The sequence below is a fragment of the Neodiprion lecontei genome, chromosome 6 (genome assembly GCF_021901455.1).
Source record: "Neodiprion lecontei isolate iyNeoLeco1 chromosome 6, iyNeoLeco1.1, whole genome shotgun sequence".
Lineage (NCBI taxonomy): Eukaryota > Metazoa > Arthropoda > Insecta > Hymenoptera > Diprionidae > Neodiprion > Neodiprion lecontei.
In genome coordinates this window covers 23,310,781-23,326,176 of record NC_060265.1, presented here as the reverse complement: position 1 = coordinate 23,326,176, position 15,396 = coordinate 23,310,781, and the positions used below count along the sequence as shown (strand labels likewise).

Below are 15,396 nucleotides of genomic sequence, written 5' to 3'. Positions count from 1 at the left end.
AATTTATGCGATACAACGTAAGTTTGTAGATTTGAGAAATTTGAAATGCAACGGCCAACGTACGGTGTACAGTTTCGTCTCGTGACGACCTTTCTCTCTGCTACGTATAGAGATGTCATACGCGTGTTCAACTCTGGTGGAAAAATACACGAGCGTCGTTAAAGTCGAACCTAATTGTAGTAAAATTGGCCTAAGAAAATAAAAACGAACGAAGCCCACCACGTCTTTATGCCTTTTCGTTAGTCAACGTCATGCCTTCGACCCGCATCTGCAAAGCTCATTATGATAATAGTCTTTAGTACTTCTAGTCTATAAAACACTATAAACGACTCGTACGAACATCGAAGGACAACACCGTGCAAGGCATCGCCAATGTCAATTATTTCTTCTTGTCAATACAAATTGCCCAATACTGCCAGGTCTTTCTTATATTTATTTTCTTTATTTTTCTACTACTCAACGAGGTTCACTCGAGGTCTCGGGAATAAAACGATATGCGTAGATCTCGCGAATACCGCGCAGTTCTTCACTTTTATTCACACAAGTTGCCAGGCTTCTTGCTTCTTCGGAAACTATTTACAGCGCATACTACACAACGAATTTTGCGAATCCTCGTGATTACGACTGCCTGATGGGCGTGTGTAACAGTAGTCTGAAAGGAGAGTTCGTTCACCAGATTTCCAGACGATAGGAGAAAGAGACAAACAACATGAATCATAGCGGTCGATCTATAGTGCACGCGATAGTATACCTATGTACGGGATCGAAATTTTGCATACCTTTTTTCACGGCGCACTGACCCCAAACCTAATGAATATAATGACGGGTTTTATCCTCATCAAAATACCCTCAAGTGAAATTATTTTTCGAGTCATAATTTAGGATGAAAGAAACACGGAAGCTTATTGAAACATTCGCAGTTCTAAATTACGCCCGAATCGTAAAAACATACTTCAAACCTCGTTCATGTACATTTGCATCCAAATTCGTTACGAATATTCTTTTTTTTAACGTTTACACGCGCGTAAAATAATACATGTATTGCAATTACTCACAGAAGCCAGTGTGACAAGTTTCAGAGCTGCCTGAAATTTCCCTGCCAGCAGATGAGCACCGATCACTAAAATGTTAGAAATATAGCATATGTAACTGTAAGAGAATGCAAAGAAGAAATTTCAACTCGGAAAAATTTGACACTTCGAAAAAAGTCACAAGATGCGAAAAAAGTGACGGCCCCAGTTCCCGTGGCAATTCATATCGCCAACCTGCAAATTGTTTGACACAGTATTCGCTGACTGAGCATACAGCTGAAACATGAATGCAAAACGATACACCACTTGTCAGAAAAGAAAGTTTTTCATACTTAAAAATTACTAGAAATATCATCCGTTAAACAATTTCATATAATTTATTGATACATAGAATTTATTGATCGTACGTTTAGCTAACGATATATGTATTATTTTTATCGCAAATTATGTTACATATACATATATATATAGAGTATGTTCGATATACAGTTATTATAATAATACCTTTTACGATGATGATAATAATCATACTAATAATATTAATAATAATAATAAGTAGCAATAATTAATTGATAAGTTGAATAATAATAGTAATAAAAATAAACAAAAAATAATAATAATAATAATAAAAATAATATAAACAACAACAGTAATAATAATAATAGTAATATGAGTAGTAATATTCGTATAATGGTAGATATAATATTTATACGTTTATTTAAATATATTTATATATTTTAAATTTTTGCTAAAGCATATTTTGCTATGCATGTTCGTAACAGCTACATTTTTGGAATGTTTCGGTAATATTTGGATCTGCCGTTCACTTTTTTGAATTTTCAAGCAGATCACTCCGAATGCGTAACGCAATTTAAAACTCCTAACTGAAAATTCGTGTCTTCTACATGTGGGTAATAAATAACATCTATTTGTTCAGTTTTTTCATACATTCACACACAAAGCTATTTACCTACTGTAGCACATTATAAACGGCAGCTCATTTTTTTCAGTTTCACAAATGCAACTGAGCCGTTGTACCCATTAATGGTCAATAGATGATTTTCGTTACTATATATTCTGTCTTTCGCGCTGTCGTTTTTCCTTCCTTCATTTCCTTCATCAATTATTTCTTGCATCAATTATTGCATACTTATGTATATTGTTATTATTACTTCACGTGTTTAGAATACGATTGAAAACAGTCGCAGACATTTTGGGGATTATTTTCAAACGCAAAATTCTGTTCAACATTTCTACAATTATTCATAAGTGTATATATAATGCATTAAATCTATTAACTATTCGTATATCATTATATGTATTTCATATAATTTTATAATAATTATCTACTTTTAGGTACACATCTTTCTTTTTGTCCACACATGCGAGTATATTTTGAGATCACCAGCTGGAATTATTCTTTGGCTAAAGTTCCGTAAAACTTTATCCAAAAGTTCAATTAAAGTTTTAACAGAAGCATAACTTCATCCTGTGGCGCAGATGATTCAGGCTTATCGTGCTTCAAGGACTATGAAAAAAAATACTCCAAAACGCTTCAATGACAGATGAAATGATTCTTTGCTATCCCAATCATATGTTTCACCGATCAAAAATACTATGTACTAAATCGCCATCTTTATGAATACATAAAAGTAAATAGCATATTCACGTTGTAAATTATTTGCTCCTAGTAATCACCTACCATTTAATCCTTGTCTCTTGCACGGCATCATAGAATGTAGAATATTTTATGTTTACTCCTATTTCATACCAACATTAATATAATACTTTGATTACTTAGCAATTAATAATTATATATTACTCAATGTATTATATTTCACGCCTTATATCTAGTGACTAGAGTGTACACTCTTTGAATCCTTTGCAGGACGAAAACGCGTAAAGAAAATTAAAAAGGAAACCTATAATTATTGATCGTATCTAATATACGAATCGTATATACATTATACGATTCGAAACTAGCGATTCTTAAATCTAATATTTGGTGTAGCTGTCTCTCACTGAATTGGGCAATTTCTTGCCAACTGAAGCATAACTCAAATGAAACTTACGTAATAATATATATATACTTGGTTGACTAACACCTAATTGGATAAATAGACTTATAAGTATTGTACTTTACTTCATAATCTTTCGTCTTAATATTATGCACACATTTTTTTTTACTAGAATTGTCGATACCTGTTCTTTTTTTTAATATTCATATTATGTCTACTTCGTAAATTATTTCTATGAATATGGTAATAACTATTTTTCTACAATTTAGAATGACTATATAACGTTTCTTAGACCATCTGCAAACCGAAATCAACAAGATATGCATGTTGGTAAAGTGTTACATATAATCTCTAAAAAAAGAGTTTAATCGCTATAACGTTATTAACCAACTAACAATCCTAAGTGAAAACATAAATAAGAATGACAATTCAATCAAACTCTCTTAGGGTACATATATATACGTTAAACATATATGTATGTATATATTTAGTTATTGCAAATTGCTAAAATGGGAAAATCTATTAACATTTAAACGCGGGATAGATTTCCTATTCAGCTGTTCCGTATAAGCAGTTACTTATTATTTAAAATTAAATATTTTTCCAAATGATATTTCAGTTCATGAAGAATAAAAAAACATTATCAACATTACCTAGAAAGCCAGCTTTTGTATTTTTCACATAGCCCTTGAAACTCGTAAAACTCCGAAATTACTGAACCACAGGAATTCTACGATATTTAGCTAGATTAACAAAAGAGCAGTATTGTCTTTGCTTAAAAATTAATTCTTCGAAGTTTTTCTTAAGTTTTATAAACTATCCTTGTATCCCCTGCATCACTGCATTGTGGATTACATCAACGTATGATTTCTTACATCATCACTAAGAATAATATAGTAAGCAATATAACGGTTAATTATTTTCTTAGTCACACGTTCGTCACTAACTTATAACTCTCGTAAGTTCTTAAATTATAATTACAGAACTAAACCCTTAACACTACGTATAATTAATCATGTCTCATAATACCGACCTACCTTATTCCTAGGAAACCACATTAATCCGACGAATCCGAATCCGACTCTGGTGGCTGTTCAGGAAATTCATTGTGCACCTCGGGTGTAGCTTCCGGAATTTTCTTACTCAACGTTGCTGTGACGTAAGCGCCTGGTCCCTCTCCTTGCGTATGCTCGATACCAACCCTGATGAAAATCGCATTTATTTCCGTAATTTTCTACACCTCAGGAAGTTCACAATTGGTATTGCTTCTTTAGCCACATCCTCATACGACATACCTATATTCATGCCGCGACAAATTCCTCACGTATTTCTCAGGTGGATTGTCGCTGTCGCTGTTCTGAAGACTCACACTACGCGCTGTTGTGTGAGACACTTGCGTAGCTGGCATTGTGAACTCGACGTAACAATATTCAGCCAGTTGTTCAGGGATCTGATCGTACGAAGTCAAAGCCATTCTACAGACAAGCTGATGGGTCGTGTAGGCACCTGGAAACGAAAGTTATTTCAACTTGGACAGTTGCAATATTCGCCTGATAATATGTACCAATATGTTGGACAACGTTACAGAGTTTCTTCACGCTAATTCCTCGGAAAATTAGGTGCCAGAAATTTCTTTCAGATTGGAACTTGCATGCTACGTAGCTCAAACTCCACTCGACGAATCGATAAAGGCGAACGCAGCGCGTACTGCGTTAATTATAATTAATCAAATGGCAAACAGTACCTTGGCCTTCTTTGGGTAGTCTTGGCATTCTCCAGACTATGGCACGATGCTGATGTTCGTATTTGGCCTGGCCGGAGGTCACCTCCATCAGTTGTGGTTCTAGCGTGTCAACGGCTCCCAAGAATCTCTCTATACCCTTGATCTTCCCAGTTCTTCGATGAGCCGACTTAACAGAGCCGTATCTGAAATGCTTCTCAACTCTAAAGAGGTAGATCCAACACTCGGGAATCGGAAACCGAACCATCACATCCTCGCAGGGCACCTGGCCGAGCTTCCTCGATGCAAAACCGGGCACCAAAATGTCTGCTCTCAGCTCAACCTGTTAAATACGCCTTATGAAATCTGCATTTATGAATAACATTGAGACAGGATTCGTTGAATCACTGTTATTGCTTTCAACAAGAATTCAAGTGTATTGATACACACAAGGATGAGGGTTCCCCTTCCGCATTTTATATAAATCATATTACAAATGGTTCTCCCGTATCTACATATGCTAAATATGTGCATGCTTTCCGCCCACCTTGTTTCCGGTTACGCACATGACGGCTTTCAGCTGTAGGGGTAACTCCCTATTCTTAGGGGGTCTTACCCTGAATCTCATCAACTCGATGTAACAGGCATCAGGCGGTTTAAACCTTACAAAATGTTAGTGTGTTATCAATTAGCTTGGCGAGCAGTGCTGATAGTTTTATTACTTTATTATGGGTGCATTTTGTATTGGACAAATGAAATTCGAGGAGTCTGGAAAGAATCTAGGAAATATAAAAAGATAAAACTTGCTTTCATAATAAATACGGAGTAATTTTCACTCACTTTATAATCCTAGATCTTTCGTACTCGTCCTGCTGTACGCAGGAATGGAATTCAACGTTTTCTAACCGAATCCATTCCTCTGTTACCACGGGGATTATATCGTGTCTTCCAACAACTTCTTTACCCTGTCTCCACATATCGTTGATTCCCAACTCAACGTCAGGCATTCCTAGGAGGATTTGTTTGGTTAGCGTACTAACGTCCTTGTGTAGCAGCACTTGGAGATGAAACTCTCCCGAAATATCTCACCTGATAAAAATCCCAAGAAGAAAAGACGGACCCTCGCAATTTGCTTATCAACATGTCCTTCGGCGCTTTGTTCAACGTAAAGCTCGTCGACTACCGTTATTTGTACCTCCTCCATCTTGTAATTCAAGGCTCGATCTCTGTGAGCTGGTAACCGGAAGAGAGCTTCCTCAACGGCGTTCGAAAATTGTTTCATATCCTCGTAACATTGAGAACCAATTTTGAAAAGTTGTGAGATCTGTTTGGGTGTGAGAATTATAAAATTTATTCTTGGAACATTATGAAACGCCGACGCTTGGTTGATGTAAAAATGACAATTATAAATAAAACTGCTTCTACCTGAGGTGCGTGCTCAACAGGAAGTCCCAGCTTCTTAAGATCACTACCAAACTCCTTGACTCCTTGGTAATCTCCCTGGATGGCATACGCCGCAAACTGGCTCAGCTTGTTAGTGATCCTTTCTGCTTTGGTAACCTGACCTGGTCTGACCCCAGGCCTCTCTTTGTAAAAAATGTACTGCAACTTAACCGTGAAGATCTTGCCGTATTGATCGAATTGCTGTGCACCAATATCCGATACTGAATAGCACGCCTGCAAAGGCAGCTCTTGGAACGGATCCTTGTCATCTTTTCCATTGAATAGTTGAAGAACCGGATTATCGCCTTGATAAACTAATTTCACAAAGATTTTCTTCCAGAATCTTTGACCAGTGATCTTCTTTTTATTTGGCTGACGCAATTGCATCTCCCATCCGTCTCCGATATACGTCACTCGTGGAAAATCCTCCAATGGTTGACTTACATCTTCGTCAAATAACGGAGTTGGTGGAGTTTCCTGGAGAGTCAAAAAATAAATTATTCTCCACCATGCTTCGAGCTCATACGCTTTAAAGCCTCAAGTCAAGTCAAGTGTTTGCCAACCTGAGAGTCAGTTCTGGTCATTTCGCCGGCCTGTGCTGTCTCCAATGGTAAAGCAGCTTCTTGAGCAAATCCAGCAGACTTGTCGAAGGGATTAAAACGCGGAGAAGAATCAGCGTAGGCAGAATTCTGCGGACTTCTTGGTGGTGGCGCAATGACAGGCATCGGACCACCTTCCGTGGCTGTCAGCTGATCCCCTTCCTTTGGTCTAAGAACATACTCTGCTATACTTACTTGCTATACAAGAGATGTATAAATTCCTCTTCGTGAAAGGGGACAATATATTTCTAAAGGCATTTACACTAGAGCGCTAACTTACTTGATGAATATACTGAAATCTGGTGCTTCATCCGAATCCACAGATTCGGTCCTTTTCGCTTTGTTATCCTGAGGTGGTGCTGTCATACTAAGAAAAGAATCGAAGCCTTCGTTCTCACCAAAACCTGTCGCAGTTTCAGACCCGGCCACGGATGAATCACCCCAAACTTATGAGAAAAATTTAAAAACTGTTAGTAGGACCGAAAGAAAAATTTTGGTAATAAAATCACTAAACACCAGTGTGCTCTTACCGTCGCTAGATGTGTCCATCGCAGTTTGTCCAGCACCAAACGCATCGAAAAATGACTCTCCCGGTGGTTCAGGCTCCGCCGCTTTATCGAACTTAGAAGCGAAAGCGTCGAAAGCATCTCCTGTGGATTCAATGACTTTAGCTGTTGCGGAGAAGTCATCGAGACCTTCCGTTTGGTAAACCCCACTAGAAGGAAATTCAGAGGCTAGTTCAGGGCTGGTAGAAACCAGAGAAGGTTCCCGTTCCGACTGGCTCAAGTCACCCAGTAGATCCGATGCAAATGTAGTGGTATCCTGTTGCGCAGAGAACAGAGCGGAGGTCGTATTCACTCCTGGGACCGTTTCAGTATACAGAGGTTCAATTATTCCAAAAGCAGAAGCAGTCGAAGATACGAAAGACTCGGTCAATGGTTCTGCAGTGGTCATCATAGTCGGGGCTTGATCAAGCATGGAAAATGTAGAACTCGTTAGTTGCGCTCCAATGGTATCAGAGAAAGTGGTCTCTGCAGTAGAAGAGAAGTCAGCTGACGCGATGTCCTGGATGAAGTCAGAAGCTGTGAACGGGCTGTTGGCCGAGAACGGTGTCTCCGAACTGATGGATAGTCGCTTTTCAACCGCGGTTGCGGCACTCTCGGTCGGATAATCTGAGGTGTGAATCGCGTCACCCTGGGGAACCTCAGTTTCCACATCTGCAAACGGATTCTCCTGAGTACTAGTAACCCTTGTGATAACGGAAGTTTCAGTACTAGAGAACAAGGTGGGTTCCGTCTTTGGAGCAGAAAATATCATGTCTGATGCGGAAGTGGGTATATTATCCAGGTTCGGTGCATCGAAGAGATCCATTATGTCGCTATTTCTCAAGTTTGTCTCAGGCTTGCTGTCGTCTTGGGCAAGTTCTGGTACGTTGCCGTCGACGTCTAGCAGATCAGCAAAACTATGTTCTGGAGTTGGCGACGGTGAATGCATCAGGGTAGGACTTGGAGTTCTTGTTGCTTGGAGGCGGTCCAATAGATGATTAGACGTAGCATCCATCGCACCGGTCACCGAGAGAATCAAATCTTTGGTTTTCGTTGTTTGAGAAGAAGGTGGAGGAGGAGGCTGAGGCCTTGGCGGAGGAGGTCTCATGGGCGGTGGTTTTCCATTTTTAGGTTCAAGAACTTCAGCTGGATACCCTGTTTGAACGATCATTACTGGGGATGTTTTACTAGTTTCTTTTGGACTGCCGAAAAGGTCGGTCTCTTGATCTAGTGGCTTCTGTTGTTCAGGTTCTGCCTGACCAAATAAGTCTGTATTTTCACCACCGTAAATGTCATTCGATTGCATATCCATCGGAAATGCAGTTACCGAGGAAGTTTCAACGCCGAACAGAGAACTTGGCGCTGTAGTTTCTACGCCGAAAGATGCGAAAGGATTGTTGGAGTCTATAGTAGATGGTGGTTGATAACCTGGATCGACACCGAAATTTAAAAATGGATTTTCACCACCGCCAGATGCTGTTGCAGGGCCAAAGTCCTGCAGGAATGGATTCGAAGCTTGCTGATTTCCAGCAACATCAGTTTGATCGTCATAATCGTCCATAAGGAACGGATTTCCACCCTTGGATTCCATCTTGAACGAGCACTAAACTTCGTCAATATCTAGCAACAATAAATAGAGACAGTACTTATCTGCGAGCGCTCAACGATTAGCAGTAAACCAATAGTCAACGAAAATGAATAAAGTGGAAACGATATTACAATTCGATAATTATTATTTTTCTATCAATTCCGACTCGAGTAATTTCAACTCTGTCTTGCCAGGGCCAATCGTGGCAAAGCTTGTGTCAAAAGGATCGATATCCTCTTCCTCGGGAAATTCTCTCGATTGAAAGGGTGTCAAAACTTTTACGCCTGTATCTCGACCAGACAACCCCAGAAAATCTTGTGGCTTCTCCGGTTCGCCGGCCCGCGGATCAAAATCGTCTTCAACAGAAAGTTCTGGATCAAAATTCTGCTCGTTGCAGAGTTTCTTCGAGGGTAATTGTTCAGGTATTTCGCTTAGCTCACTTTCAAGTATCCTTAGTTCAGCTTTTCCAGGAAGAATATTACCTATAATGGAAGTGTCAAATGGATCGGTGTACAAAATGTCTTTCTCTTGAATGGTTACCGTGGCCTCAATTCTTGGCGTTAAAGGTTTCGCATCTACTTTAAACTCAGCGTCCAGTAGACTCTCTTGTCTTCTAGGTTTAGCCTTTTTGTTGTGAGCTTCGATATTCACCTCGAAGACCGATTTTTGCTGCTCTTCGGATTCCTCTATCAAAGAAGTGGACACACCCACGATCTTCAAACTCTTCGGCCTAGCAGTAGTCGCTGAAAAATCCGAAAATCTTCTTCCTTGATTGATCTCAGCTCCCTCAGCTCTCGGATTAAAGTCGTGATCACTCAAGCTATGAGAAAGCTGGGAGTCTCGCTTCAACAATTCGGATTCTATCAATTTTAACTCTTTCTTTCCAGGTGCAACTTTTGCCACAAAGCTTGTGTCAAAAGGATCGATGTCAGCCTCGTCGCCGGGTTCGTCTTCAGATAAAACTTCTTCAAACGATCTCTGCGAATATGGTGTCAAAGGCTTCGAGGGAATTGATTTTTCCTCTTCTGAAGTCTTGAGCAAATCAGGTCGTTGAGACGGAGTTGGTAAATCAAATGCGACACTTTTTACGGGAGCAGCGAGCCCGAGTTCTTCTGGTCTAGATGGTTTCCGACCTTGTTGAGGAACTACGGCGTCATCTGCGTCCCCAAAAGTAACTTCGAAATTAGGAGGAGATGGTTTGACAACTTTCGGAGGTGCGGGAGGTCGAGACGGAGCAGATTTGACAGGAGTTTCGTCTCCTCGTGGATCAAAGTCGTCGTCAGAGAGAGGCTCGGCGTTCTCAACTTCACCAAGAAGTTCCCGTTCAAGGAATTTAAGCTCAGTTTTTCCAGGCGGAAGCTCCACTACGCCAGAGGTATCAAAAGGATCGACGTAGGTGATCTCTTCAATTGGGGCGATGGGCTGATCAACTAATTGACTTAGATCTGTGACAGAACCACCTAAGAGATCCTTTTGAATAGTCGAAGAAGCGTCAGTGTCAAAGATGTCACCGTCTTGGTCGTCAGCGTTCTTTATAAGCCCAGTTTCGTAATCACGACTGAGGCCAGCAGGATCGGTAAGAGATATAGCGACTTCAGAAATGGGAAGATCTTCAAGCTCCTTCTCGATGCATTTCAATTCCGTCTTCCCCGGTAAAAGATTTTCAGCAAAAGTAGTATCGAACGGGTCTTCCTCGTTTACAAAAGTTGCAGCTTCAAAGCTTGCCTCAATTATCTCACTCTGAAACTTGTTTTCCTCAGATTCTTTGGCACTAAAAGGATCGTCAGCTTCTTCAAGTTTCAAAGGTGTTTCCGAAGTCGTGCTCAGATCAAACTCAGTATCATCCAAATCAGGTATTTCTTCAAGGATAGTTTTTTCCCTCAGGACCTCAAACTCGGAGATATCAACTGGGTCAGAGTCGAGTTTGAAAGTGGTGGTTGCGTTGGTCTCCGGTGTAACCGGTCTTGGCAAGACGGGTGGTAGCTTCGTTAAGTCGACAGGAATGTCAGGAAGATCGGAATCATCATCAAGAAGTGTTTTCTCTACGACAGCTGACTCGACAACTCCGGTGGACGGTAACGAGTCCAGTTGCTCAGACTCGTCAAAATCACCAAGCAGCAAATCGTTTTGGGTCTTAACCTTCCTAGGTCTGGATATCTTACAGGTGCTCACGTGATCTATACGACCGGACAATACTTCAACGGCGTTTCCTAAGCTAACAAGTTTATTTCCTCGTTTGTCAACGGTCTTCAGCACCTTGTCAGCGCTCGTTGTATCGAAAGGATCGTCTCCAAGTTCCTCCTGCGTAGGACTTTCTGGAATATAGGCGAGTTGAACGTCGATGTTCTGAAGAACGTCTACATAAGTGGTGTCGAAGATGTCTTCTTCCGCTGAGTCTTCCTGGTCATCTTCGTCGTCGGGTATCTCGACGAAACCATCAGAGACGTCGTTAACGGGTTTCTCTTCCTCTTCGGGGCTCTTTTCACCAATTGGATTACCACTCTCGTCGAAGCCTACCCACCGCTTGGCCTTTTTCTTATCATTTTGAGCATTGGCTACCTTAGGATCCTCTAGCGGTGCTTTGCGTTGGAAAAAGGACGTCGACTTGATGCGGTCTAGGTCACCCTGACTTTTCTTCAAGATCGAGTCTACACCAGCTGTCAAAGCCTCGAACTTCTTCCACTCGTCGGATCCCGCGGCTGCGGAGTCTGCGTTGGGCTCAGCTGCACCAGGGTCGCCACTCTCGGCGGCTCTTTGCTGGGCCTCGGCCCGCTCTCTCCGGTAACGCTCAAGCTCTTCGGGGTCAAACTCGTCCTCCTCCGCCCCCTTCTTTCCCTTCTTCTGCTTTTTCTTCTTCTTCAGACCCTTGGCTAGCTTGTGCATCCTCTAAGAGCTACCGCGGTGTGACGGAGGCCTCTGGAATCATTCCAAGACAGTCGCCGTTTAACCGCAAACTGGGTAGTTAAAAATTAAAAACTCCCACCAACATTCAAAACTATATGTATTTGTTTTAAGCTGACATTTCACACGTTAACGAGCGTTCCTGTTTTAAACAACTGGCAGGAGAATACACTGGTTACCTTGAATCTGTCAAAATCAGTCTAAGGGTCTGTAAATACGTAAAAGTCATTTGGCATTGTTTAATATTCCGACCGATAACGGCTACGCCGTGTAGAAGCTGCAATCGCAATGAAATTCAGGCTTCCGTTAATGACAGAGTAAATTTTATTTTTCAATTTTTCAACGTGGGTGAAATTTTTCTGTTGCTAGAAGTTATACCTAAATAAGTCTCGGAGAGGCAAAAACATTCTACAAATAATGATACTGAGGTTGAACTTTTCATCTGGCTGATTTTAATACATTGTACGGGATGTTTGCCAAGCGTCGGTGCGATCGATGTATGGCACCGCACTACACCAGAACCTTTCTATGTACATACTCTTTACTCGCATATGCGATAAATAAGCTTATATATTCATACCACATGCAGAATTTACATTTTAATTAAATTCTCAGCGTGCCAACGGCTTCTTAACATTTCTGGATTCAGGTAAGTGATTCAAAATTCCCTTAGTTATTTCTCATCACTCCTTCAATATTAAGGGCAAAGGCTAGAGAATTACGTACTTTAAAATAAGATCAAACCGACTTCAATGGCTGCAATTAAAGTTCAACACACGGATATAAAAATAACTGTATTAAATGACAATAATCTTTACCTTGCAGGATATGTTTCAACACCCATTACCGACAAAAATCTGCACAATCCTCTGCATTTGCAATCAACCAGCGCTCGTGGAGAAATGTTTAATTATCTCTGGGGTTTAAATCGATTCCCATCAAAGTAACCTGGCTCTTTGCCTAAATCAAGATTCCCTCAGATATCTAAATGCGAAGTGAGATCCAAGCAATTCAAAGAACTTTGAATATTTCTTATAATCCACAAGCAGCACTGCAAATCGAGAGCGAACCGCGGTATGATGAAAAACTGACGTCATATATCACACTCGTCGCACGATGTTTGAATTTAGTTGAACAAGAAATTAAGAAATAATGAATCAAACTTCATTGTGTATTTCACCTTTTTTTTCACTCTTCTCGATGACGAAATTTGACCCAGTTGAATGCGGTGAAATTGACGAGCTAGTTATTTCGAGATTATCGATTCGCGGTACCGTGGGGTAAGCAACGGGTGCCGGTAAGAGAAAGAAGGTAGATCCGAAGCTCGAGCTAGTGCGAATGAATGAGCAAGAGACGCGACGAAACGTAAGGCGAAGACTTAAGTCGAACTTATATTTAGAAATCAGTACTTTTGCTCTGCGGCCGTATGAGCAAAAAATTTATGGACCTGGGCACTTGATAGACTATAAACTGAAAGTCTATATTAAATGGAAGACTAATTCAGAATTGCCATCGTAAGATTCATGGTAATAAATGATAAACTTGAGTAAAATCTGAATCTGTAATGGAAGCTATTTTTGATTCTTACTGTCGGGATATTCAGCTTACTCTTTCACAGGTATGAAACTAATTCTTGCACTTGTTTAAACACCGAGGGCAAGTAATGATGACGGTCAAAAATAATTTTACATGATATCTTTGCGGTTTCACGTTACTTTAGTTTTTCACCGTTGTTCTGAATGAATAAATTTATAGATGAAAATGTTAAGTAAAGGAGTGGCATTGATAGTTTTTCTCCCAGCGATGACGAGCACATAACTTTTCCGTAAAATACGGAAGTGTGGCGACAATTTCGATTTTTTGCTTTGAAGTATATGAAAATAAAAATTTTCAGTACCTTGTGAAAAGCTCCATTTTCAAGTGACACTTTAGTTCGTTATCGATTTGGCCTTCGAACCCTTTTGATCTCTCGGCACTTACACAACCTCTCATAGACGTAATTTTGAGTGAACTGATTTTATCCTATTACAATTTCTTTTGACCGAATCCTTCGACAATTTATTATGAAAATCTGATAGCAATCGCGGAGTTGATTATTAATTACATTGTTTCATGTATTGATAACGGAATCTTTCCTCGGTAAGCTTATGTTAAAATATATAGGAAATTGTAAAGATGACCAAAAGTATGGAAAAACTCAGCGAATGTTTTCATTAAATTCAATGAAACATAGAACAAATGTCAACGAGATGAATTAAACGATTACTTCAAAAACTCGAAAAGTCCAAACGCGGACTCCATTACTGCAGAACGAGGCCGATTCGATTGAATGACTTAAAGCTCCCCCAACTCGCTACATATCGACAGCTACTTACAATTAGACACGCGCCCGGAAGTGATTCTCGATCAATGATCGAAAAGTAATTGAGAATTTGCGAAAAAAAGGTGAAATTGCGAGATGGATAAGTCTCGGAGTATATCATGCAGACTCCCGTGTAGCAGGCAGGAAGATGGTAGGTAACGTTAGTCGATACTCACAATTTGAGCCTCATCAGCCCCGTCGACGATGTGCACATTTTTTACGCGTCATTCCGCGACTACAGCCAAAAAAGAATGGTATTATTAATAACTTCCCGATCACTACACTGGCCGTGGACGTGTGGCAGCGTAAACCTTTGCAGCTGCAAGTCCAATATTTCCGAAGCCCGCCGAGAGCCTGAGGCTCTGATGAAAGCGCCGGCTCTGCTGACTCGCTCGCGCAAGCTATTTCCAACATCGATCCGTTCGCCGAGAATGCGCGAATGCGCGCACCCCCGAGGACGCGGACGTGGGCGAATATCCCCGTGTATAACACGCGCGCGTAATGCCGTGTAGGAACGTGTGCCGGATGCATACACGTATACGAGCGTAATTAGGGGGCGAGAGAGAAAGAGGGTGGATCTTACCCCTCCGAGCAGGGCTTGTATAAGGTAAAATGTTGGACGATGTCACGTGGGGTTTAACGCTCGATGACGATCGTCTGACGATACCGAAGTCAGATCCGATTCGTCATCCCGATACTTTTTGTATCAGCGTCAGTTCGAGGGATCTTTTACTTATATTGTCTATAGACTTTCTTTAGCCTCATATTACTGGATTATACTCGTAAATACTGTGTGGCAAAGCTTCGACGTTTTCCTTAGCAACTGTATAATATTCCTTGAATAGAAGATAAATCGTTAAGAACGAATGCCATCCCAATCGACGATAGATGGCTTAAAGTTTCGTCAACCAAAAGAGCATTATATAAACGAATCTATAAAATACACGTACAATCGGTACTAAATTAAAAAAAAAAAAAAATATAGAGTTTCTCTTGATAGGAATAGGTATTCTTTCACGATTCGTATAGAATTTAAGTGTCGATTACGATAAAAAGACTGCTGAAATGACAATAATTCGTATTAGTTTGCAAATCAAGGCTTCTACGTGATTCTTAACTGTACAGATAAGGGCGTACAATGTAAGTGTGCACGGTTCGTCGCTTATTCCTCAACTGCGATAAGCGATGA

General features: G+C 40.4%; 1 protein-coding gene across 1 annotated transcript; it reads right to left on the bottom strand.

The window, feature by feature from the left end:
• Window positions 1-1,679: 1,679 nt before the first annotated feature.
• Window positions 1,680-14,609, bottom strand: LOC107217758 (protein stoned-B). Its single transcript, XM_015655404.2, has 12 exons — window positions 14,384-14,609; window positions 9,092-11,860; window positions 7,342-8,959; window positions 7,092-7,257; window positions 6,776-6,980; window positions 6,195-6,689; window positions 5,859-6,093; window positions 5,610-5,778; window positions 5,317-5,431; window positions 4,794-5,112; window positions 4,345-4,555; window positions 1,680-4,251 (listed from the first exon to the last, which is right to left on the bottom strand). Exons 2-12 carry the CDS (start codon window positions 11,825-11,827, stop codon window positions 4,107-4,109), a joined length of 6,414 nt encoding a protein of 2,137 aa, XP_015510890.2. The 5' UTR covers window positions 11,828-11,860; window positions 14,384-14,609; the 3' UTR covers window positions 1,680-4,106.
• Window positions 14,610-15,396: the final 787 nt, after the last annotated feature.

Coding starts and splice junctions, on each gene's coding strand:
- LOC107217758 (XM_015655404.2), bottom strand. CDS start 11,827: ATGCACAAGCTAGCCAAGGGTCTGAAGAAGAAGAAAAAGCAGAAGAAG. Junction 5,779..5,858: donor CTTCTTGGGATTTTTATCAG/GTGAGATATTTC, acceptor AAATCCTCCTAG/GAATGCCTGACGTTGAGTTG. Junction 4,556..4,793: donor ACTACCCAAAGAAGGCCAAG/GTACTGTTTGCC, acceptor TTTCGTTTCCAG/GTGCCTACACGACCCATCAG.